We start from the raw sequence: 27,241 nt of genomic DNA, 5'->3' as shown, positions 1-27,241 counted from the left end.
TATTAAAATTATTGTAGGAGGTATCTTCTGAAAGAGGAAATCCTTTGTACAAGTCTACTTTACTCTGTAAAACTTTCACAAAAACATACAAATAAAAATAAAAAGCAGCCATCAACAATATGTAAACAAATGGGCATGGTTGTTTTCAACAAACCTTTAAGGGCATTGAAATTTGAATTTCATACAAGTTTCATGTGTCATGAGGTATTGTTCTGATTGTTTTTCATGCATTTAAAAATTTAAACACTGTTCTTAGAGGTCGTAGGCTTTAAAGAAAACCAGTGGCTGGCTGGGTTTTTTTGCTTTTGAACTAGAACTTTGAAGAATGTTGGGAGTCACCAGTTTTCATGACTGGGGTAAATGAAGGAAAGCACTGAAAATTTATTTTTGAGGAGTTAACATTCCTGATTTTTGCTTATCACAGGTGGCTCTAAAACTTTAGGATATGTACCAATTGAAGTTAGTGACTCACCTGGCCCAAAATCTAGCCAACCTTCCTTTCTTATCTCTTTTTCTTGTACTTGATAAACAATGTTGTAGCAATAACACATATTATTATACAGGCCAAATCTAACACAGTGTCAATTTACATTAGTACAATTTGTAAAATGGCAAATCAGAAATGTCAAGGTGTGGAAATTTTTATTGTTTTGAGACTGGGTCTTGCTCTATCACCCAGGCTGGAGTGCAGTAGCCAGATCATAGCTCACTATAAACTCAAACTCCTGGGCTCAAGCGATCCTCCTCCTTGGCCTTCCAAAGCACTGGGATTACAGGCATACTAGGGCCTCAAAGAGTGGAAATTTTAAATATGTAAATATATGCCTTGATCTTTCTGTGTGAATACCTAAAGTGCTTCCTCTCCCTGAGTCCTACAACACTGCATCTTTCTGGTATTTCATTTTGTAGATAGACAAAAGAATTCCATAAAGTCCCCTATTATTGGAACCAACGTAAGTATACAGCAATTAGCTTTTACAGACAGTAGTGCAATGAATAATTTTGTTGTATAATTATATAATTATATAAGATGTAATATGTAATATATTTTGTACAAGTGCAAGTATGTCTTTAGGGTAAATTTTCAGAAGAGGAATAAATGGATGAAATAGTGTATATATGTTTATACTTTTACCCTCCATAGTTTTGTTTTGATTTTTTTTGTTTTGTTTGTTTTTAAGTGACCGGGTCTTGCTATGTATATCACCCACGCTGATACTGAACTTCTGGGCTCAAGCAATCCTCCCACCTTCACCTCCTGAGTAGCTGGGACTACGGGAGTTAAGCTACCATGCCCAGCTGATTGTACTGATTTATAGCAAAATATTGAGTGGCTGTGTCCCTCAGAATATAAAATGTGTGATCACATTTTTCCCCCACTGTGAAAAGTTATTTGTGACATCTCGTTTTAATTTGTATTTCCCTCATGACTAAGGTTGTCGTACATCCCTTTATTTGATTGTGATCCATTGGTGTTTATTTTTCCTGCCGATTTTTCTTTCTTCTTTGTTTGGCAAAAGATTTTTAAATACTTTAAGTTCTGAGATACATGTGCAGGACGTGCAGTTTTGTTACATAGGTATACATGTGCCATGGTGGTTTGCCGCACCCATCAACCCGTCATCTACGTTAGGTATTTCTCCTAATGCTCTCCCTCCTCTAGCCCTCCACCCCGTGACAGGCCCCTGTGTGTTATGTTCCCCTCCCTGTGTCCATGTGTTTTCATTGTTCAACTCCCACTTATAAGTGAGAACGTGAGGTATTTGGTTTTCTGTTCCTGTGTTAGTTTGTTGGGAATGATGGTTTCCAGCTTCATCCATGTCCCTGCAAAGGACATGACCTCATCCTTTTTTATGGCTGCATAGTATTCCATGGTGTACATGTGCCACATTTTCTTATCCAGTCTATCATTGATGGGCATTTGGGTTGGTTCCAAGTCTTTGCTGTTGTGAATAGTGCTGCAGTAAACATACGTGTGCATGTGTCTTTATAGTAGAATGATTTATAATTCTTTGGGTATATACCCAGTAATGGGATTGCTGGGTCAAATGATATTTCTGGTTCTAGGTCCTTGAGGAATCGCCATGCTGTCTTCTACAATGGTTGAAGTAATTTACACTCCCTTCAACAGTGTAAAGGCATTCCTATTTCTCCACATCCTCTCCAGCATCTGTTGTTTCCTGACTTTTTTTTTTTTTTTTTAATTTGAGACAGAGTCTCGCTCTGTCACCCAGGCTGGAGTGCAGTGGTGTGATCTCGGCTCACTGCAAGCTCTGCCTCCCGGGTTCACGCCATTCCCCTGCCTCAGCCTCCCGCTTAGCTGGGACTACAGGTGCCCTCCACCACGCCCAGCTAATTTTTTATATTTTTAGTAGAGATGGTGTTTCACTGTGTTAGCCAGGATGGTCTTCATCTCCTGACCTCATGATCCGCCCGCCTCGGCCTCCCAAAGTGCTGGGATTACAGGCGTGAGCCACCGTGCCCGGCCCCTGACTTTTTAATGATCACCATTCTAACTGGTGTGAGATGGTGTCTCATTGTGGTTTTGATTTGCATTTCTCTAATGACCATTGATGATGAGCTTTTTTTCATGTGTTTGTGGGCCGCATCTATTGGGGAGGTTTTTTGTTTCTTAGTTTTTTTTTAGAGAATTCTTTGTATGTTTGGAAAATTAGTCCTTTGCCTTTAATAGGAATTATAAATATTTATTGTTTATCTTTTAACATTGCTTATGGATTTAAAAACAATCAAAAAGAAATTTTTAAATGTGCTACATTTTCAAATTTCCTATTTGCTCTTTTCCTTAGTTCTGGGAAATCCTTAGTTATTATGGCTTGTAAATCTGCTTTTCTTAAACTTCTGTCTCTTTCTGAGGCTCATCTCTGCCTTCATCTTCATAGAGCCTTGAACTCTGTCTTCTCTTCTTTCCTTTTAAGGACACTTGCATTGGATTTAGGGCCTACCCTAACTCAGGATGCTCTCCTCTCTAGAACCTTAACTTAATTACAACCACAAACACTTTTTTTCTAAACAAGGTCACATTCACAGTTTCACATTCACAGGTTCCGGGAGATGCCTTTCAACCCACTTCAGCCATTCAACCTGCTACAATAACCCTATTTGATTGTTTATCTGATTTTTCCCTACAACGGTTGATGCCCCAAATGATAGCTCCAACACATTTGATCTGAATATTTAGTACTCTTGAAATATATTTTTAAATTTCTCTCAAAAGGATAATCATTTTGTGCCTTCTGATATACAAGGTGTGAGTGTTGTCAACAGTTTTCCATGATTCACTCCATTCTGGGACTTGCAATAGCAAGCAACTGAGAACTTCTAAAACTACTTAATTTTTATTTCTTCTGCTCCATAAACTTTTTGATTTTTTAAAAAAATATGTATAGTAAGTCTCACTCCTGTTTTTGTATTCCAGCATAAGCGATATACCAAACTAAAATTTGGTACTGTGTTAAATGGTAGCAATGGACATCAAGGACTTCCTTAATGGTGTTGAAATTCAAGAGGCGAGAGCTCCGAGTAGCGTTCCTAAGCATTGTCTATAGATCATGTGGCGGTAACATCATTAGTATAGAACAGAAATGGGTGTGTATAAGCTTTATGACTTCGCTCAAGTTTTATATTTTTCATTTACTTACCTCCTAGAAAGTTTGAAGTTTCAAAGATGTCAGCAAAAATATTGATTATGAATGGGTTTTAGGTTTATAATAATACATGATATTATGCATTTGCTAGTTCCACAGTCCCCTATTTCAAAATTGAGTATAAAAGCTGTCTGCAGAGTAGATTTATTCATACTGATTCTGTTTTCTTGCACAAAATCCTTAAACACACCAAATAATGTGTAGACTGAATACATTAACTTGAGGTTGTAAACTGTATTTTTAAGGTTACAGTTATAACTTTTTAAGTGTGATGAAATGTCTTCCTTTTTACTTTCCTCAATAAAATCTATCATTTCTTGTACTAAAGCTTTTAGGACTGAGGAAATGACAGTCCTTTGGCCGAAGCATTCTGGAATTGCAGTGAGTGTAATTCAGCCACTACCCTGGCCGTGTTTTATAAGCTACTCATGTTTGGGTTTCATTCTTTACTCAGAAACAGAACACTAATGTCACTGAGCTTGGTCGTTGTGTAGTTTTCATTTCCCTGTTCTTTGGTTTATTTTAAATTCTTAGTGACTGCAAAGTTTGACATCTTTGCTCATTAAAACATGGTAATTAAATATAGAAAATTAAAACTAGCTGGAAAGGATCTCGATAATCACTCTAATTTTTTCTTTGTCTTAAAAATGAAGTTGAAGTCTACCTAGAAAAGTGAAGTGACTGTCACATAAACTGAATCATTTATTCCTTGTGGGGTTGCAGCTAAAACCCTAGACTCTGAATACAGCACCATTGTTATTTGCACTACTTTTAGTGCCTGTGAAGTTTCTAACGTCAGTCACTATATAAACATTTATTGAATATAAATAAATAAATGTGGCTCTTTAATCTCAAAGCATAAATTATTTACTTGTTTTTATTTCTAAGATATACTCAAAATAAACTCAACCTCAAGCTGTACTTAGCAATTAAGATTCTTATATTTATTACCAGGAGGAAAAATACTTAAAAAAATAAAAGTCTTATTTTAGAGATTTCGAAAGATATTGCAGGATTATAAAGAATAAAAGATAAATTGGCCAGGTGTGGTGGCTCACACCTGTAAACCCAGCACTTTGGGAGGCTGAGGTGGGTGGATCATCTGAGGTCAGGAGTTCGAAACCAGCCTGGCCATCATGGTGAAACCCTGTCTCTACTAAAAATACAAAAATTAGCTGGGTATGGTGGTGGGCACTTATACTCCCAGCTACTTGGGAGGCTGAGGCACAAGAATCACTTGAACCCTGGAGGCGTAGATTGTAGTGAATTGAGATCGTGCCACTGTATTCCAACCTGGGCAGCAAGAGCAAGACTACGTCTAAAAAAAAAAAAAACCCAAAACAGAAAAACCCAAAAAGAATAAATTAATAGAAACCTCATCACTAAAATAGCAATCATTTTGATGTTTTCTTCCCAATTATTATTATTTTTGACTATACAGAGTCAGAAATATATTGTCAATCAAGGATATCAGTTTTGATGTTTGCTTTTTAAAAGCTTGTAAGCATTTTTCTCTTCAGGTTTCCTTTGAAAGAATCATTTTTATTGGAGGCATACAATTTTGTTGTTTGGATGTATTATAATTTGTTTAACTCTTCTTATAACTGACCTCTTTGGGAGTTTCCGATTTTTGTCTGTTTTACATCATGCTGACATAAAGTCGCTGGAAATACCTTTTGTCAGTTTGGTGAGTGCCAGCTCAGGATGGATACTGTTTGGGATAGCTAGGGTCATAGGCACTTGATATGCTCTGCCGGGCTGCTTGGGAAATCTTGTTCCGGAAGTGAGCTTTGAGTCCATATGTGAGTCTCAATTCTGTTTTGCCTGTGCTAACTGCTTTTTAAAAACAACAACAACAAATCCTTTGTGGTTTTGATGAGAGGAAATTGTATTTTAATCGGAATGTTTTTGGTCACCATGCTTTCTTCATTCCAATGATTGAAGACTTATCCTTGCTTTAGTAACTAACAAATAGCTTTGTCGGGTGGTGGAGGGACAGAATACAATCCAGTAATATACTTGGATTGTAAGATCTGGACTTCAGAAAACATTTTTTTTAAATTTGTTTATTTCAGTAGATTTTGGGGGAACAGGTGGTGTTTGGTTACATGAATAAGGTCTTTAGTGGTGATTTCTGAGATTTTGGTGCACCCATCACCCGAGCAGTATACACTGCACCCAGTGTGTAGTCTTATCCCTCATCCGCATCCCACCCTTTCCTCGAAGTCCATTGTGTCATTCTTTTTTTTTTTTTTTCCTTCGAGACGGAGTCTCGCTCTGTTGCCCAGGCTGGAGTGCAGTGGCACGATCTCGGCTCACTGCAAGCTCCACCCCCTGGGTTCATGCCATTCTCCTGCGTCAGCCTCCCGAGTAGCTGGGAATATAGGCGCCCACCACTACGCCCGGCTAATTTTTTGTATATTTAGTGGAGACGGGGTTTCACCGTGTTAGCCAGGATGGTCTCGATCTCCTGACCTCATAATCCACCCGCCTCGGCCTCCCAAAGTGCTGGGAACCGTGAGCCACCGCACCCGGCCTCATTGTGTCATTCTTATGCCTTTGCATTCTCGTAGCTTAACTCCCACTTGGGAGTGATAACATACCATGTTTGGTTTTCCATTCTTGAGTTGACACGTCAGAAAACATTGAAATGAGGGAGGATCTGTGTCTTAGAACCAAGGAAACAGAATTTGAAACTTAATGGATACTCATTGAGTATGTCATGGTTTTTCTAATTCCTTCTGCTGTTCGTGAGGTAGATTTTATTCTTCCCATTTTATCAATAATGGAACTCTGTTACTGAGAGGAGGTGTGACTCGCCTAAAGTCAACATAACTTGAAAGGGATAGAGCTGGAGTCGAAACCCAGTTATGCTTCACTTTAGGAATTCCTAAAAGAAAAGGCTCTGATATGTTAATCTGCAGGGATTTTAAAATTTCACTTAGATAAAAGAAAATCAGATGCCAAATGGCTATTTTGTATTAATACCAGGAATCCAAGTTGTTTTTAGACAAAATAATAATACCTAAAATCTTCTGACCCAGAGGTATGCTCCATTTATATTTGTATATACAAAGAAGTGCTGTGTTGCATTGTCTCAAAAAACACTAGCTCACACTGTACCCATTGTGAAGGGTGCCCCTGAAAGTTATGCAATGCTGTGTGTGATGGAGAATTTTCTGCCCCAGATGCCTGTAGTGTGCCTCGTGACCAACATTAGTGTATGTTGAAGAACTTGGCGTTTGGAGTAGGAACTCCTGGGTACAAAACCTGGGTCTGCCATTGGCTAGTGTAATCTTGGGCCCTTTGCTTAACTCTTTTGTGCCTTGGTTTTCTCATTTTCCTTACCTTGATATTCCCACTCCCCAATTCAGATAACTAGCATTTTCACCTCATTCATGGATGCTCATTATTGATATTCAGGCTCCAAAAGCTACATAAAGTTACAAAGCCTAGAAAGAGTGCCAGATAATATGAAGTCTCTTCTCAGGCAAGTCCGACCTTTGGGATAGGCGCAACTATGACTTCTTTGAGTCAGTTTTTGTTTTCAATTTAATTTTGATAAACATTGTCCAAAAGCATGAGATATATTATGATTCAGCTGCCTGTGTTTGTCTGTGAGTGCATGTGAAAAGCATATTTTTACACAAATGGACAGTAGATTTGTATATTGTTAAATTACAAATAATATTCAGTCTTATTGAAATGATATCTAGAAGATACCTTATTTCTGTATAAAGTCAGTATTTTACAAGATCATAGGTTATGCATTTTTCTGCTAAGTTTCCAGTTTAAAAATGTGTATTCAACTTGCATAATTTGATTAATTATATAAATGTACATGCTATGGTATTGTTTATGCTTATGTTGAACTTAGAGCTATTACATATTGACTTTTCTCTCTTAAAGTTTTGATTATGTGTGATAGAAATAATTTAGATGTGACAAGATGCATGAGTAAACTACTTTAAATAGTTGGTTTCTCAGAGAAAGGGGAAGACACTCACTTTTTTTCAGCCATCTCAAACATTCTGGCTAATAAATGATGTCTTAGAATTCCTCATAGGTTTAAACATAATAAGCTAAATTACTTTGATATTGGTAGTGTATATTAGGCAACTTATTATTTGTTTGGTATTTTTTAGGATTCTGAGTAACAATAAGATATCCGAGCTGAAGAATGGCTCATTTTCTGGGTTAAGTCTCCTTGAAAGATTGTGAGTATTCTTTAATTATCATCTCATTATTATTTTGTTTAATGCATTTTCATTGTAAATCTTCATTGTAAATCTGTGACTAAATTCCCAGCTATTCAAAATAAAAATTGAGTTTTTCTAACATTTTTTAATGACAAATTTTAAGAACTTTATTTTAAAAAACAAGTAACTAAATTCTGTAAAGGGCCAGATAGTAAGTAAATTGCGTTTTCACAGCTGGCCACAAGTGACTCACCTCTGCCGTTGAAGTGTGAATGCAGCCTTAGATAATAAGCCAATGAGTATTGCATAAGACAATACCTAGGAGTGATAAATGAATCGACGTGGATGTCTTCCAGTAAATCTTTACTTATACCAGAGGTCATGGACCATACTTTGTTGACTTTAAGTATGCTAGTTTAAAGCATTGATGCTGTGTTGAAATTCTATATCCTGAAATATGTATGCCATGTTAGGCCATTCTTGCATTGCTATAGAGAAATACCTGATACTGGGGTAATTTATAAAGAAAAGAAGTTTAATTGGTTTACGATTCCACAGGCTGTACAGGAAGCATCGAGCTGGCATCTGCTCGGCTTCCAAGGAGGCCTCAGGAAGCTTACAATCATGGTGGAAGGCCAAGCTTGCATGTCACATGGCGAAAACAGAAGCCAGGATGTGATGTCAAGGGGAAAAACACTAGTATAAACTTTGATATTTTATTCAGATGTCTTTGAATGTGATATATTTGTAAATATATATTTTTCTTAGCAATTAGGTCTAGTTTTGCTTATGATGTGTTACAGGTAGCACTCATTTTTGCTTTGGTGAGTTTCAGATAATGGACATTTAATTTACTTGTATTCTGAACGCTGTACCGGGATCACATTTCAAATACCCTGTTAACTCATGCATTTAGGATAAAATTTCACAATACATAAGGGAGCTACACTGTAAGATGTCTCCGTTTCTGTGGAATAACACACTGTCCTCATTTTTCTCAATTCTCTTTGCTCAGCTTCACTTTCTCCACTTCTCTGCGTGGCCTTTTCTTGACTCTTTCACCTTAGAGGCTTCTCCTGTGATTGAACTCGCGCAGGACTTCATTACTTAGGTTCCTGATGTGTATGTAAATATATATGATCTAGTGTTCTTCATTTCTTTATGCGTGTCTCTGTTCTTTTCAATTAGATCAGATGTCTTTAAGTTAGGTTATATACGTGTGTGTGTGTGTGTGTGTGTATATATATACAGAAACACACAGGAATATTTTTAAATGTTCTTGGCACGGTAGTAGCACTTTATTTCAATATTCCTATCATGTTCCATGTCGTCCATGTGCTTTAGTGTATGCTGATCACACCCTTGGCTTTAGGCCTGCCTAAGCTAAGGGCGGTCCTTCATACACATTCCATGGTCACTGCTGGTTCAGGAATGGACATTTGGGACTATCAGGAAAGCAGACAGGAAGCCTGGGAGGACCTGTCGAAGCAAGACTGCCTTGAATCATTGTGTGAGACAGTACATTCCTATTATGTTTTCTGTTCCCTGCAAAGAAAAGTTGCTGGGTTGACAGATACCATTTGCATATAACACAGTGTCAGGCATTTAGTATGTGCTTAGTTGATAATGAAAGGCATTAGTGTGGTCTTCCCTTTCCAAAAGGAAGGATGGCAGGCACTCGTAGTTTATAAATAGTGTCTGTTGTGTTTAGAAACACATTTTATTTTTGGCACCTAAGATTGATGTGGCTGTTCATGCACACCATATAAAGTATAGACAGCATAGCTAATGTTCTGTGCTGTGGTGTGAATTACTACCCTTTTTGCTTCTATTTCTTAATTTCCCTTGTCTTTGACCTTATTTTCAGCCATTTAAAGCTAACAAATCTCTGTACATGTTAGAAACAAATTAATTAGCCATTTTGGGTGATACCAAGGTGCTGTGATTGTTTTCAGCCAGGGGTATGTTTATTCACGAATCCCAAAATACTTCCTCACTCCTTTGTTGGGACCACAGAGATAAATATACAGATAAGGGACTTTGAAAGACCATTTTATTGGTGGGGACTTCAGTGTGAAAACCGAGTGTTGACCCTGGGACCTGGGCCTCTTGTGTTAGAGAACATCTTTATCTACACTGCCCCTAAGCTCAGCATATCCAAAGTACACACACATCAAGGTCCAGACCGGAGTCCTGGCCTCAGTCTGACAGTGTGTGGCGGGGGCATGCATGCCCAGTTGAGACCTGCCTCCCATGCTGTTTTTGTGGAAGAGCAGCCCACTTTAGAAAGAAAGAAAAAGTGATGAAAGGGCTGGGCTCTTTTTTACCCATTTATACTTATTTTATTTTATTTTAAAGAGGTCTGTTACGTGTCATGAGGCTTTGTTGTACCTATCATTTCATCACTCAGGTATTAAGCCCAGTACCCAAAAGTTATCTGTTCTGCTTCTCTCCCTCCTCCCATCCTCCCCGCTCAAGTAGGCCCCAGCCTCTGTTGTTTCCTTCTTTGTGTTCATAAGTTCTTATCATTTAGCTCCCCCTTATAAGTGGGAACATAAGGTATTTGGTTTTCTGTTCCTGTGTTAGTTTGCTAAGGATAATAAAGGCTGGGCTCTTAGCTGCTCTGCTCTGGCCCTGGGAGGGAGACACTCGGTGCTCCCTGCTCCTCTGGAGGAGCAGACTTTATTCCTTCAGCGCTGACTGTTCCTGTGCGTCTCTCCTATGTCTTCCAAATGAAAGCCTGAGAACATTCTTGGCTCTGGTACTGGGGTGGAAGCCACCCCATCCACCCACTCCTGCTTTCAGCAACCCTCCACCAGCGACTGATAGCAGATGGTGGATAACTACCCTGCCTGCCTCACCTGTCAGGTGGGGCCGCCCTGAGGTGCCTTCTCCACTGGCCTCAGAGTCCCCAGGGACTGAGTCTCAGGTACCTCAGTTGTAACGTCTTCAGCAGCTCACCTTGTTGGACATCATTCTCTTGTCTCACTTCCCACTTTTCTGCTGGTGCATTCTGGGGTCACCCCCTGAGTAAAGCCATTATTTTCACCCTTGTCTGGGAGAATTCCACCTAAGAGACACAACTGGCCAAATAACGTGTTTGCCATTCAGATTTGCCTAGTTAGAGAGTCCTGAAGATGAGAACAGAATAATGATGACTTGAAAATACAGCAGATAGGGTATGGTGTAAAAGATGGTTGGCAGAACAAGGAATTACTCACACCAAGGTCAGAACTTCAAAGCTGTGGCCTTGAAATTATAGGAGCCAAGTCATACAGAATAAAGGTTAGGATTTTGTAGGGTAAGGTGGGGAGAGTGGGCTGAGATAGTAAGAGCTGGCTCCGTTGAACTAATGAACATGACCCATTGTTTGTTTCTGATCTTGCCCCATGTAGGAAGATAGCAGTGTGTGTGTGTGTGCTTTATTTTCATAGGAATATTTAGGTTGATTTTTTTTTTTTTAATTTAGGAGCTTGGATTTGGGGTTTTATTTTTTATGACAAAGTAACTACATCCTGATGGTGTCTTGGAAGCTAGTTTTCTAGTTTTGGTTCACCTTTTTGAACATAGTTTGCTTTATTTTAGAAGTCTATGCAGTAGATAACTGATGCATATGTATTGTATCATATTAATTAAAATCGTAAAAAGATAGTTAGCTTAATATGAAGGTTTGGTGCAAGTATTGCCTCAACAGGTAATGAGTCTTTTCCATGTAGCTGATTTAAATTTATTCAACAAACATTTAAGGTGCGCACACTGTGCTAGGCTTGGGGTTTATGGAACATATGCAGTAATGGGGAGAAACATAGGATATACATAGTAAGCAAATCTCAAGTACTGTGGATAAAGAAAACGTGTAAGAGGATACCAAGTTTGGGAGTGCCAGCACTGTGAATGTCTGCGAGTTTGTGGTGGAATGGGATGAAATTTAGAAAGACTTTGAAGACAGAACCTTGCTCATGCTGGATGAGATGGTTTGGGATGGGGTGGAAGTAGGGAGCAGTGTCAGGTCTCAGGTAATTTAAAGCTCATACTCTGTTAAGAGACCAGTGCCCTACACTAGACCATGGTTATCAAACTTCATGTGCATCAGAATCCCCTGGGGTTTTGTGAAGGCAGAGATTACGGTATCCCGTGCCACACTGAATGTGGGATAGGTTGACTTTTGAGATGGCTGTTAGGCTTCCACATGGAGACATTGAGAACTCAAAGAAGTGGTATGTTTGGGCTAGAGTTACAAATTTGAGTCTAGGGTCTTAAAGCTGTAGGTGGTGATGAGATTGTCTAGGAGAAAGCATAGTGTGGGAAGAAGTGGGTGTGGGTCAAGCACCAGTTGGTCCGATAAATACAGTGAGGATTCATTCATTCAACGAAGTGATTGAGAGTTACTGTGTGTTGGACATTTTTCAAGTGAAGAAGACAAGTAGTGTACACTCTCTGCCTCATGTAACTTAACAGTCTAGTGATTGAGAACATAGACAATAAATGAAACGATTCAGACAAGTAAAGAAGATGATAGATTGTGGTAAGTGCCATGGAGCAAAACCAATTAGGAGGGGGCTCTCTGTGGGTTGAGGGTGTCCTCGGTTTTCAGTAGAGTGTGCAGGGACACCTCCTCCAGGAGGAAAGCACAGAACAGAGGGAGGTGAGGGAGGGAAGTGAGCAGACATCTGCAGGAAGAGTACATAGGCCCTTCTGTCACATCAACCAAGGGGTCTTTTTTTTTTCCCCAGGTAATTGATGTTTTGGATCCTTGATCTTATAGGTCTCATGCTGTTAGTCTGCTAAACTTGCATAATAATAGTCCCTGTTGGCCTACTTGCTAAAAAACATTATTATTAGAAGATGGAATTATCTAAAATTTATACTTCCTATAAATTTTCCTCTTGGTTTTTTGATAGATACCTTTTTTTAGATTGTTTTTAGCACTGAGAGTTTTATATCCATCATCCATGTGTTCACTAGTCTATAGCCTTCCTTCCTTCCTTCCTTCTTCCATCTCTATCTTTTTTTTTTTTTTTTTGAGACAGAGTCTTAATCTGTTGCCCAGGCTGGAGTGTGGTGGCATGATCTTGGCTTCCTGCAACTTCCACCTCCCAAGTTCAAGCGATTCTCCTGTCTCAGCCACCCAAGCAGCTGGGATTACAGGTGTGTGCCACCACACCCAGCTAATTTTTGTATTTTGGGTAGAGATGGGGTTTCACCACGTTGGCCAGGCTGGTCTCAAACTCCTGACCTCAAGTGATCTGTCCGCCTCAGCCTCCCAAAGTGCTGGGATTACAGATGTGTGAACCACCGCACCGAGTCCCATCTCTGTCTTCGTTTTATGGAATTGACATTCTTGTATTGTGCTATATATTTTGTTACCAGTATTTAGTGACATACCTCCCCCATATTCTCTTCACTGCTGACACTACAGTTGCCTACTGGTCAGTGTGTTTGACTTTCCAATGTTAATCCTACCCCTAGGCCGCTAAGGTAATTCAGCATCTCTTCCAGCTATTGACAGAGTCTGTCCTAGTCAATAAGAGATGAGGAGCAGAGCAGCCTGCTGTGGGGTTTGGAGAAAGATTTCCTAGCTTTTAAGGAGAGGTACGAGAAGAAAGTCTGTTCCTTTTTATGACTTTGTGGTTGGAGGTGATTTCTGAACCTGGGATACCATAGGCTCAGCCTGAAGGCACAGTTACATTCTGAGGATGGTGGATCTGAGAGATGCGTGGAACCAACCACAAAGGCCTGACTTCTTGATTTCCTGTAATGCCAGATAATTACTTTTGTGATTGTTCAAGCCATTTTGAGTTGAGGGTTCTGATACTTGTAGTTAAAGGCATCTTACCTGGTATACTTCATGTTCTTTCCTATAGGAGGTAGTTCTTTTACCAAGAACTTAAAATATTCCTTTAGTTCTATTTAAGCAATTCTTGTGCTTTTTTCATTTATGCTTTAATGATCCAATGTATTCAGATTTAGCCATACATCCTGAAGTCAGACTCCTGTTTACTAGGGAAGCTGTGGGTTGGGGGGGGGAAAGGGGATGTTAAATGAGAGAATCTGACTATAAATATCTTTTGGCAATGCTTGATTAATATGGCTATTATTAAATGTTATATAATATGTCAAGAATTTTTTATTAAAGAAAACGTACATCTTTAAATCATATTACAGTGCTCAGTTATTCATGAGAGGTATTTTGTAGAAACGTGCAGTTCATCATTGACTCCAAATTGATGTACTGCTTTAGCTAACTAACTCAGTTCCTGTTGTAGATGCTGTTTAAAATCTGAAAAGGGAAACATGTGTTTTAAAATAATGGAACTGACATTATATATTTCTATTTACAGAGCCTTTTAGCTTATGCAAAACAAGTCAAAAACATACAGGTTGAATTTTTTCATAAAATAATCTTATCTTGTTGAAATGAGGGTCAGTTGGGGAGTTGCAGGGAGGGAGATAGGAACTAATAAGTCAGTCCTGATGATTAACTGTACCTCCTGGGACTTAAAATGCTGGGGATCAAACATTTGATTATGAAGAATTTTAAACATATGGAAGAATTGAAAGGACAATGCCATAATCTTTCATATTACCAATTTACTTACCCAGTTCAACAATTCGGTAATTATTAAGAATATGCCATCATTTTTTCTTCTATATTGGAATATGCTTACATATGTTTGGTGAATTATTCGAAGGTCAACTACAGACGTCATGACTGTCTACTTTTATGGAGAAATGGAAATGATTAGTAATGAGATACCGCATTCTCCACGTTATCTGGCTTTATGAACAGCCTTGTAATTTTGTAGCCAACCATAACTTACTAAAAATATTTTTATAGAAAGGTTAATGTAATTCTGTCTCCTAGCCTTGGTGTGTTCTTTCGTCCATGAATATATCCATCCACACACTCTATATTGTGTGTCACCCCCTCGCTGAGTGGAGCAGAGCCTGCTTTTGTGGATCCTGTGGTCTCTCAGTGAGGACAATTGAAGTAACTGAGGTGCACTTGGTACAGCGTGATAAGAGATGCCACAGGACAGGGCGCAGAGTGCTGTTGTTCACAGGTTTTTTTTTTTTTGAGACGGAGTCTTGATCTGTCGCCAAGCTGGAGTGCAGTGGTGTGATCTCAGCACTGCAGCCTCTGCCTCCTGGGTTCAAGCCTCAGCCTCCTGAGTAGCTGGGACTACAGGCGTGCTCCATCACGCCTGGCTAATTTTTGTATTTTTAGTAGAGATGGGGTTTCACCATGTTGGCCAGGCTGGTCTCGAACTCCTGATCTCAGGTGATCCACCTGCCTCGGCCTCCCAAAGTGCTGGGATTATAGGCGTGAGCCAATGTGCCCAGCATTCACAGGTATTTTTCTGGAGGAAGGAATGGAGTTTCACCCAAGGCCTCAAGGATACGTGGGTGAAGAGGGATGGAGGTGAAGTTGTGAGTTGGAGATTGAGATGCGTTCAGGACAGGGAATCCCAAGTGCAGAGGTCTAGAGGTGAGAGGAAATACCCTTTCTAGAAACATCTTGCAGTATGACTGGTATAAATGAAGAGAGACAGGGTGAATGTTAAGGGAATGTGTTGAGCAGATGGGAAGTGGGAGTTGGTGAAGGAAAGGTGGGCAAGGCTGGGACCACAGGTATCCTTGGAAGTTACCTTAACGCACCTGAACTTCCTTCTGAGGGACTGTGGATCTTTTTGTGGTTTAAATCAGAGCAAAGTCTTGATCAGGTCTGTGTTTAAAAAGATCACTTCAAATGGAGAATCGGACACAGGTGAGAACTTGTGTGGTTTACAACCTGGGCTAGGGTGATGATGATGACCAGGACAGAGAGGCAGTGACTTTGAGGCCTAATTGGAAGGGTGGGGGTTACCACATAAAATAACTTAGTTTTTCAAACATGTGGAGAAGTTGAAAGAAAGTTATCTCCAGCAACTCAACTTGATCATGGCCAACTTTTCAGTGTGTTTGGTTTACCTGTTTTCCTATTATTTTAGCTATAAATTTACTTGGTTCCTTTAGTAAATCTCCACTGTGTCAGTCAGAAAGATACACTTAAATCCTGGCCACTTATTAAAATCAACAACTTGGCCGAATTTCTTAATCTTTCTGTGCATGAGTTTCCTCATCTGCAACAATGACACTGCCTCCTAGGGTGATTATAAGGTCTTAATGGTCTGATAAGTGATAGACACCAACTCACTATATTTACTGGTTTGTGCATCCAAACAGCCCAGAGTTAGAGGTGGATTTCAGGCTTGGCTGGATCCAGGGGCTCACCATTTTTCTCGTTTCCCATCTGTTGGCTTCTTCAGATTGTAGCAACAGGGCCATTAGCAGCTCCAGACTCAGATCTTGACCTCTTATCAAACCAGTGGGAATGTCTATGCTCATCCCTCCCTCTCCCACAAGTCCTAGGTTTAGTTAGACCAAAGTCGTATAATTGCTAAGACCAGAGTATTTGAAAAATCTGCACAAGGTTGATCAGGTGTCATGCCTGAAGGGATGGTGTTGAAAATTTGGGGGTACTACCTATACCATATGGAGAAGTAGAGGTGTTTCCACCTTAAAGCAATGGAGAAGGCTGCTCCCCCAACCAAAAGAAAATTAAACATTAAATAATTGATAGCAATAATTATAGTGTTATTAAATTTTGGAATCCTTGATAGTTGCAAACCTTTCCCACCTTCATTCATTGTAGAAGTTTGGAATTTTTGAATGGCTTCTGGTCTACACCTTTCGCTATTTGTCCTCAGAATGGAGTGGGCAGAGTTTCCTTAGGTCTCTGCTTGGCCTGGGTACCGGCTGGTTCACATTACCAGGCTGATTTCCCCAGAAGCAGGTCCCCAGGTGAGCTTTCAGTGTAGTGATTTGGTTGGGAGGTTTGCCCAACAGCCCTCATATTTGGTACTGGACCATGAGAAGCAAGGGCAGCCGTTAGGGCAGTGTCTTCCCAGGCAGCTCCTGAGGCAGGCAGCTGATACTGGGGACTGCTGGGAGCCAGCAAGGAGCACACTCAGACCCCCCAGCCCCCTGGGATATCCTGTTTTCCTTCCAGGTGAGGACTCTTCCTATGGCCATTCATGCCCTTTACCTCTGACCTTCATGGGTTGACTCTCAGGAGGTGCCCAAGAGAAAGCTGCATGGGGAAGAGTTGCAGGTAGAGGGACTGCAGGCGTGAGCGCTGCCATGCTGTCAGTGTCTACTGCAGCAGGTGCCTGGAGATAAGGGATGCTGGGGCCATGGCATTCACAGCAAGGAACTTATCCTCTGCATAATATTCCTCTTTCTGTTGAAATTGCTACACCAGGGACCGTCTTTTTACTCCAAGTTAAGAGGAGAACTTAAAAACTGGTTGGAAGAGAGAAGGATGGGATTTGTGAGTTTACCTGACTACTAAGACCTTTTCTGACCATTTAAATCTATTTCGTGAAGCTTCCTGACTTTTTCAGATCTTTTCAGATACTTTATTTAGAAAATGTCTTAGAGGCCAGGGTGCAAAACCCCAAAAAGTTAGGGTAGTTGCCAGCATTGACAAAGCAGTTTTCTTCTTGTGGAATATGAAGTTTTCAGAATTCTGATTAATGAAATACCTATCCAGTGATGGTAATCAGAGCATAGATTTTATACTGGTGTTTAATAATCATTTTGTTTTTTAAAATATTGTGAAGTATTGGGGGTGGTGGTTGCAGGGAGTTTGGTTTTATTTAGAAAAACCTGGCTCTGATTGTGGGGAGGTGGTAGAATTGCAGTCCCAACCTTAGCTACTGAGGAGTGCCTGTGTGTTAAAATGAGGATTAGATGCAAGAAAGACCATAGAATTTGCTGGAGGTCACAGTGATCCCAGGATTCACAGGTTGCATTTCCAGAGCAACGTTCTTGAGAATTTCTAGTCCAGTCTCTATCACCAGGTGTTAAACAGCACACATAGCTTGGAAGCCACAGTGCCACTGACACATCAAAAATGCTGGGCTTACGGTAAATGAATGACAACCACTGCTGCTGAGCAAAGGGCCAACCTCCTCAGGATGCTTTTGTGAAATTTCTGGGGAATCCAACTAGTAACCAACTTTGATGTTGTAACTTTTGCTATATTGCTAGAATGAGCCTGAGAGAAAACTCACAGGTTATGAGGCATGCCATGTATAGCAGTTCACTTTCATTAGCTGGTGGGACAGTAACGTTGAATGTGCCTGTGATTGGATGGAAGAAAACACGTGAATCTGTGCTCATTGCAGCCAGACTTCCTTGGAGCATAGGTAGAGAAGGGATGCCCGCTGCTTTCTGATTTGGAGAGGATGGAGAAGGCAAACTGAGGATTTTCCTCTAAATAATTTAGACTGCCTGGGCACGGGTGAGCATGGCCATGACGGAGCAATTGTTATTAAAGAGCCTAGCACAGTGTTGTGCTGACAGGTGGCGCCAGTGGTCCAGGGTCTACTTCCAGGAAGGTCTTGTACATTTCAAGTAAGTAAGGGACTAAGGAACCCTGGAGGTACTGGTTACTTTGGCTTGTACTGAGCATTTCTCTACATGTCTGTTTTGTTTCACCAATGTCATGTGCATCCTTAAATGAAGAATAGTGTTGGAAGCTTACACGTGGCTGTATAAAGAATGGGCAAGGTTGCCACTGTTATGTAAGGATGTCAGAAGAAAAACTGAAAAGAGTTTCAGTTCTCCATATGGCTTCAGCTTCCCTGGGAGATGAGCAGAGGCCACTCTGGCTTCAGTAGACAAGGTTGTAGGTGAGTCTTGACAAACAGACCCAGCTGAGGGTGTCCCATAAAGCGGAAGTGTGGGCCAGCCACTGGCAAGAGTGTGGTCTAGGGAAGGGGACTGTATTTAGACTGTCAGCTCTCCACAGAGGTCTAGCCAAACACTTGTATAGGCAACTGGCGAGTCCCCAGCTGAGCCCAGCGATCAGGAGGGGAGCTGTAGCCATAGTGTGTCTGCAAAACCAGAGGAGTAGAGGGATGTGGCTGAGACATTCACTGCTGCCTCCCACCCCCAAGTGGTAGTGCTCTTGCATGGACGTGCCAGCATACTTGAGAAGAATAGGATAAATGGTGATTGCTATCAAATACCACATGGTAGGAAGCTTGTGCATCTTTGCTTTGAGCTATATATTGTGTTTTATCACACATTTATTTTATATCCTCACCTCATAGAAAACCTAACCGTAGGCTGAGTGCAGTGGCTCACGCCTGTAATCCCAGCACTTTGAAAGACTGAGGCAGGCAGATTGCTTGAGGTCAGGAGTTTGAGATCAGCCTGGCCAACATGGCAAAACCCTGTCTCTACTAAAAATACAAAAAATTAGCCGGGTATGGTGACAGGCGCCTGTAACCCTCTCTACTCAGGAGGCTGAGGCACGAGAATTGCTTGAGCCTGGGAGGTGGAGGTTGCAGTGAGTCAGGATCACGCCACTGCGCTCCAGCCTGGGTGACAGAGCAAGACTCCGTCTCAAATGACAACAACAACAACAACAACAACAACAACAACAAAACGCCAAAAACCTAAATATAGAAGGCCAGGGAAGGGAAAATATATGAACAACCAAAAGACATGAATTTTAGAGTGTATATTTTTGAAGATGGTTTTTTAAAATTCAACTGAATGATGTTTGTCACAATTGTAATTAGATTTACTTTGATATTCAAAGTATGGCATACTAAGGAAGAAATTATAGAAATAATGTATATGATTGTAGTTCAGTGATAATTGTGAAGTTGAATAATATTAGGTCACATATTTCTTTTATGACGTATATTTTTATTATTTTATTGACCAAACCAAAAGGCTTTGGAGCCAGATTTGTCAAATTTGCATTCTGACTCTCCCTTTTACTACTGGGTTGATCTTGGCTTAACCCTTTTGGCTTCAGTTTCCTCCTCTTATTATTATACTTTTGTTTTTTTTTGTATAGCAGGTAAGTGTATTGTGCCTGAATACTTGTTGCAGTGTTGATATGTGAATAACTTTTATTTTATTTTTAACAGGGACCTCCGAAACAATCTTATTAGTAGTATAGATCCAGGTGCCTTCTGGGGACTGTCATCTCTAAAAAGATTGTAAGTGTTTGAATTGCTTGCTTACAAGTTTGAATTGTTGCTTATATAAATAGCTGTCAACTTACTTTAACATGATGAAAAATGGACATTTAATAATTTTTTGAGCTTTACCTGGCCAGGTCCCTGATACAGAAAGAGGCTGGGCGCAGTGGCTCACGCCTGTATTCCCAGCACTTTGGGAGGCTGAGGCGGGTGGATCACCTGAGGTCAGGAATTCAAGACCAGCCTGGCCAAGATGGTGAAACCCCGTCTCTACTAAAAATATGAAAATGAGCTGGCATGGTGGTGTGTGCCTGTAGTCCCAGCTACCTGGGAGGCTGAGGCAGGAGAATCACTGGAACCTGGGAGTGGGAGACTACAATGAGCTGAGATTGTGCCACTGCAAGACAGAGCGAGACTCTGTCTCAATAAAACAAAAAGAAAGAAAAACAGAGTATTTTATATAAGTAGCTGAGAAGGTGGTTGATTTGCACAGTGGTTTGATTTGTTTGGTGGTGGATGGCTGTGTTACTCTTATGCTACTAAAATCATTACCATGTCGGCTTTGCCGGTGGACATAATCTGTAGACGATTTTCAAATTATGAATCCATTCAAACTGTGTCTGTTGTAAATGCCATATAAACAGAGGTACCTTTTAAGTAATGATTTAAAGTCTTGCCATTTTCATGTGTATTATATATTACAATTTTAAAACCTAAGGACCAGTCTTTATTGCTTCTGAAGCTAAACAACTCCCCTATCTCCTATACGAAGCTCCTTTCACAGTTGCTGTCTGAGCAGGCCCACATTTGAGAAGCGGCTCTACACAAAAGCCATGAGGACTGTCTCTCCATCCTTTATGCTTTCTGAAAGCGTTTACTGAGCACTTGCCACTTACCATGCCCTGACTTCTTCGGAAGATCTTGCAGACCCTTGGGGTGGGGAGGATAGATAATGTAGGGGAAGAAAAATAATTTTCCCTCTACCCTTCTAATTTCTCAGCTTGGACCTCTAACAAAAGACAGATTAACAAGAGAAAAACAAGTTTGTTGAGAAAACTCAGGAAAAGAGTAATTCTCAAAAGAGGTGGCTTAGAACTCTGGCTTATGTAGCATTTCAACAAGGAGCAATACATTTTTAGAGAAGTGACAAGACAAAGGAAAAGGACCTTGAGTCTCTTAAGGGAAAGCAAATTGTGGGAAGGCAAATATATTGGAGACTAATGGTAGATAAAGTCCAGTTAGTAATGTTTGTTATGTAGATTCCTTTGGTGCCTTGTCTAGGCTGATAAGGGTCCAAAGCCCTCTCCTGGGAGGAATTTTGTCCTTTCTGGTGGAGAGGGGAGGAGGGACACCTTTGTAAATTTATGTCCTGCTTTTAGTCAGATAGGGTAGAGCAGAGAGCTTTTCTTGTATCTATCTGCTTTTCAATTGCCTGTAGCTGGAAATAATCCTTATGCCAACATGACATGTTTTGGGTGGCATGTTCTGCTACCCTTCAGTCGTTAGTGAAAATACGTCTGAACACACACACAGGCGCTGTAACCGGTTAAATCATAAACAGAACCTGCTAGGGAAAGGACAGAGCACCTGCAATGGGAACAGCCTGCCATGAGAGCCACTGACTTGTTTAGATTTGAACTTTCTCCCAAGGAATGAATATGTATTAAAAAGGCCTTCCAAACAGGGTGGGCGCAGGTGTGCAAGAATGTATCTCTTAGGACAATAGTTTAGTTTTTTGATCAGAGCAGAAAGTAGAAAGAGGGAAAAGAATATTGGGAGATCAGGCTGGTCAGGGACTGGGATTTTGAAGACCTGCTATATTAAAAATGTTTAATCTGTTCTTTTGACAGTGCGGGGCTACCAGAACTTTTTTATTATGGAATTGACGTGATCAGATTTGTATTTCAGAATATTCCTGATAGCAATAAGGAGAAACCACATAAATGTAGGGAGACCAGGGACAAAAGATCAGGGAGAGAGACCAGATCCATGGTTTTATTTTCCTTATAGTCATCCTTTTGGTGGGCTCTGTGTCTTGTTTTTTGGGGTTCTTATATACTTCTTTAAGTTTTCTTTTTTTTTCCGCCTCCAATGTGTGTGGGTATTTTTTTATGTCTTACTGGTTTTCTGTAGTATTTGCATAATAACACTGGGTATGGCTGCTTTTAGTTTAATTATGCCATGACTTAAATGTTGACATTGACTTTCCATCCTAATACTTTTGACATCGTCTGTCTTATTTAGTCGTTTAAAACCTATTTCTTTATTTTTTTTTTTAACTTTTTAGTTCAGGGGTACAAGTGTAGGTTTGTTGCGTAGGTAAACTTGTGCCATGGGGGTTTGTTGTACAGATTATTTCATCACCCAGGTATTAAGCCTAGTACTCATTAGTTGTTTTTCTTGATCCTCTCCCTCCTTCCACCCTCCTCCCTCCAGAAGGCCCCAGTGTGTGTTGTTCCCTCTATGTATCCATGTGTTCTCATCATTTACCTCCCGCTTATAAGTGAGAACGTGCAATATTTGCAAAACCTATTCCTTTTTATTGTAAAATCCAATTGTAAAAATTGGTCATGCTCTTTTTTGCAAAATATTTTTTTTTTTATTGCTTTTGCAAGTAAAATATCTTTCATCTAAAAACCTATCGTCTGTAGCTTTCCTCCTATTTTTCTCTCTTAGGCAGCCTTAAGGGTCAGAATTCTGTAAGATTAAGAAAGGTAGGAGTTAAAGGATTTTCTCTTTGTCTTTTAAAATTAGTTACAATTTGAATCAGTAGGGAATTTCCTACCATAGTTTTTGCTGGGGGTGAGTGGTGGTCTCCTGTGTTTATCAGTCTGTCTGCGCTCATTAGAAACTCAGGGCCATCTGGAGGAGATCTTGCTACTAATCAGTTTTCTTCTCTTCTGCCCATTCTGCACTTTATTATTTTCTAGTGAAGACTTTTAATGGAACAAGTTAGAAAAGCTGGCTGGTCTGGGGTAGGTGGTAGTGGAGATTGGAGTTCTAGGTAAGGAAGGTAAGCATTATAGGAGGGTAGACATTAGGCATCAGATTGCATGGGACCAAGCCAGGTTTAGAGTTCAGTAAAAGGACTATCAACCAGGTGTAGCAGCGTAATCAAAATAATAAGGTGGTGATCGGCATCAGTTCAGTTCAACAAAAATTCAGGAAGTTCATCCTGTGAGCCCAACTGTGAGCAAGGTTCTGGAGACACACAGGTAAATCAGGAAGCTCTCGAGGAGTTTGCAGTCTAATGGAATTACGAACACCGACCAAGAGTCTGGATGTGGAATTGAAATACATTTACAAAGAGATGAAGCAGTAGCTAGAGTTCAGCTGCTAAGAGTCTTGGAAGTTGTTAGGACTCAGCTATCCAGACACAGGCAGGGGATATGGAGCATGACCATAAACAGGCTGCACCTCCAGACACAGGTCATTAGGGAGTTGAGGGGCAGCAGCAGGTGAGCGTGATTTATAGCAGTGACTCACTTTCTTTGTGCTTCTGTCTGTGCTGGAGTCAGTTTTGCACCCATGCCTAGGAACATGAGTCCTCAAGTAGAAAGCAAAAGTGTAGGGGCTAAGATCTACCCTATCAGAAACTCGGGCTGATGCTGAATGATTTTTATTTCAACCATCCCTCCCAGTGATTCTGATGTGAAAGTATGAGAACTTTTAGAATATTTTTCCCTCCAATCTATATTTTTCCCTCAATGGGAGGGATGTGAAATAATACTGTCAGGTCCTTTTCTTATCCCCTCCCTCTGTGTTCCACACTGTTGTAGTCACAGCTTTTAGGTAATAAAAATATTAATGCTGATTTTATCTCTATGCTGAGATATAGTTTGAAGAAAACCTATTGTTAATAAAAAGCAGTTTCTTCAGTATGTTTTAGATACTGCAGACTATCTTAGATTCTCCATCTAGTTATTTATCTTTCAGTAAATAATCTCTCAAGCACTGCCATCCAAAATGAATTTTAAAAATTCTCATTCAGGAGTATTTAATATAATTACTGATATTGTACCAGGCATTGCCTTAGTAGTCTTTCACTGTGTTACACGTTAAGTAGTCTCTTGTGTTCTTGCTTAGGAAGGTAATTGCCATTTATAATATTCTTCCCACTAGAAGATACATTCTTAATTCCAAACAGATGACTTATAATTAACTTAGGGTACACAGCTTGCAAACTGAAGAAGTCCTGTATGTAAACTCAACGGGATATAAAGATATTTGACAGTAGTGATGTTTGCTAGTTGCTCATAGATACAGACCGTTTTTCTTATGGGTTCTTAAGTCATTAATTTCAATTGTGCATCTCCCTTAACAAGAACACATAAAGTATTTTTGTTATTAAACCATGCCTTTGCCTTTAGTTTATAAATAATTTGATTTAGGAAGTTGAAGTGGCTTTCTGAAGAATATACTATCAGAAGTAGGTGAACCCTAGATCCATCAGTTTCTCTTGTTTTATCAAGGAATTTAAGTTGATTCTCAATCCAAATAAAAACCCATGATCAATATCTAAATACCATTTTAAGTAGGTATAGCTGTAATGAAATTGTTTCCCAGAGAATCAATGGTGATTGCACCACTTAAAGCTCAGAATTGAGACAAGATTATAAATAGAGCCTAGATATGCTTGTTTATGCAACAATTTACAAGAAGATGCCTAATTTTTGTTAACAGTGAAACCCAGAATTAAAAGGAAAATCAACTGGGATTTAAAAGAAAAAGTCCCACGTGATTAAATACTTAGGAGCTACAGAAAAACGAGGACAGATAAAGGCTTGTATTGCTTAAGATTCTTTTATCAAATGTTGCCATAACAGAGGGAAGGCAGAACTATGAAATTATTGAAATTAGGATTACCTAAGGTGCTGTATTAGGCCTCTCCAGGGAGAGAGGACCAGTAGGATGTATGAGAGGGGATTTATTAGGGGGAATTGGCTTACATGATCACAGAGGGAGAGAGGTCCCACAATAGGCTTTCTGTAAGCTGGAGGGCCTATGAATCCTGTAGCATAGCTCAATCAAAGTCTGGAAGCCTTAGAACTGGAGAAGCTGACCTTGCAGTCCCCAGTCCAAGGCCGAAGGCATGAAAGCCCCAGGAAGCCCACTGATGCAAGTTCCAGAGTCCAAAAGACAGAGAACCTGTAGCCTGATGTCCAACAACAGGAGGAGAAGACATCCTGCTGTGGAAGGGGAGAGAGAGAGCAGAGAGAGACAAGCCCTCTCTTTTGCCTGTTTGTCCCAGCAGGGCCCCAGCTGACTGGATGGTGCCCACCCATATTGAGTGCAGGTCCTTCCTGTCTCTGTCCACTGACTCCCGCACCAATCTCCCCTGGAAACGCCCTCACAGACACACCCAAACCAATGCTTCACCAGCCATTGAGGCCTCTCAATCCAGCGAAGTTGACACCTAAAATTAAACCATCTCATTTTAACTGTTGAAATAGTCAAGGAAAAAAAACAAACGAGTTAGGTACCTGATTCAAATATTATGTTCTTAGAATTTCTGGTGAGACTACTACATGACCAAGTACACAGTTTGGAATCCAGTACTTTTAGTTTGAAATGGATGGTGCAGATCGCCTTACTGAAGAGTAACTCGAAGAATGCCTACCTCTCTATGACAGAATAATAGGGACATTGGAGGCAATATGATGAAAATATTTTTGAAAGTTTGACTTAGGGAGCTTATTCTAATTATTCTGTCAGAATTCAAAGTGTGATGAATTATTCCAAGTCTAGCAACTAATAAAACTTAAGATTCATTGTTTTAGGGTTTTCTTGCATAGGGCTAAGTCCACTGAAAACAATGATGCGAGTCATGCCATCCCAGGTGTAAGTTACAGATATTGTCAGTGGTTATCTCCCAACATAAAGTTTTTACTTTTAAACCAGTGCAGGTCTCTGATTAAATGTAAAAATAAAATTGTGTTCATTGTCCTTGATGTCAAGCAAAGTAAATAAAGAGGGATAGAACAAAATATTAACTAAAACTTTTACATAGGTAAAAAGAAAAAGGTTTCATTGAGGAGAAGTAAAAAATATTTAGAAGGTAACATTTAATAGGAAATAGAAATGAGGAGTGATTGCAAAAATAATTGGGCCATATCATAGATATTGTTAAAGTAATTTGGCTAGGAGTCTGAATGATAGATCTGTAAACTAAAAGCTAACACAGTTTTTTTTTTCATTATAGTTGAAACTTCTGAGTATTTAAGGAATGAAGTCAGAAAGTGGTATTTTCAGATGTTTCCGAGGAAATGAAAGTTCCATCATTGTAATATTTTGCCCTTTTATCCATTATCTGTCATTTACTGGCTGAGTTTGGGCTCAGTTCTCCAACAGCCCCAGCATAATTAACTGTGTAGGTCATCTAAGGAATTGTATTGCAGGCAGCAAAATAGTTTGAGTCTCATTTTTACTACTCCAGTTTTATCTTGAGTAATTTTGCAAGAGTAAGTGCTTGAAATATAGAGGGCACTATAATTGAGCAGCATTGAGTCTGTGCGTGCCAGCAGTAAGTGAAAGCAAGGATCATTTTCAGCCTCACTGCTATCCTTATCTCATTTGCGTACAGTAAATATCTCAAAGTTGCTAGAATAAAGGTCTTGTGCGATACCTGGGTGCTGTTCTTGAATACTGAATGCATGAGACCTTCTTTAACCAAGAGAACTAATTGAAGACACTTTTCCACCCTTCTCCTTAGGGATCTGACAAACAATCGAATAGGATGTCTGAATGCAGACATATTTCGAGGACTCACCAATCTGGTTCGGCTGTAAGTATATCTTTTCTTTCCCATTAAAAGATAAGGAAGCATTTGAGCCAGTATCTAAATATGTATGAAACTTATGTGTTTAATTATAAGTAGCAACTGTAGGGGTTTTAGAAGCCATAGGGGACAAGGAGCTCACAATTTAATCATGGGGATGTAATCTCCTCAGAATATAATGCTACCTTACCACACCACACACGGACACATGTGCATGTACACCACACACACACACCACATAACACAGTGTAGTACCTGCAACAGAGAGCACGTTCATGCTGAGCAGTATGATCAAAAGCTTTGCTAGTCTGGGAAAATTTCTAGGAAATAGTAAAATGTGAGCTGATGGCCCAGAAGATTTGCAGAGATCTGGATAGTGAGAAAGGAAAAGAAGCCAAACTAATGATACATGAAGGTGGGAATGAGAACAAGGCCATTTGTCAAGGAGAAGGCTGGTGGCCTTGGAGGAAAATAAACATTTGAACTGTGCCTCTGACCATGTGATCTGGGGTGAATTGTCTGACTTTTCTGAACTTTTCTGTTTTTCGTCTA

General features: G+C 40.0%; 1 protein-coding gene across 1 annotated transcript in view; it reads left to right on the top strand.

The window, feature by feature from the left end:
• The window catches only part of ADGRA3 (adhesion G protein-coupled receptor A3), a 128,386-nt gene that overhangs the window by 34,148 nt on the left and 66,997 nt on the right, over window positions 1-27,241 (top strand). The window contains exons 2-4 of the mRNA XM_001164297.5: window positions 7,811-7,882; window positions 19,858-19,929; window positions 26,624-26,695. Coding sequence (XP_001164297.1) covers window positions 7,811-7,882; window positions 19,858-19,929; window positions 26,624-26,695 — 216 coding nt within the window. The remainder of the gene's footprint in view (window positions 1-7,810; window positions 7,883-19,857; window positions 19,930-26,623; window positions 26,696-27,241) is intronic.

This window comes from Pan troglodytes, chromosome 3 (assembly GCF_028858775.2).
Source record: "Pan troglodytes isolate AG18354 chromosome 3, NHGRI_mPanTro3-v2.0_pri, whole genome shotgun sequence".
Taxonomy (NCBI): domain Eukaryota; kingdom Metazoa; phylum Chordata; class Mammalia; order Primates; family Hominidae; genus Pan; species Pan troglodytes.
The sequence above is the reverse complement of the archived record's forward strand: the minus strand, read 5'-3'. Positions and strand labels throughout refer to the sequence as shown.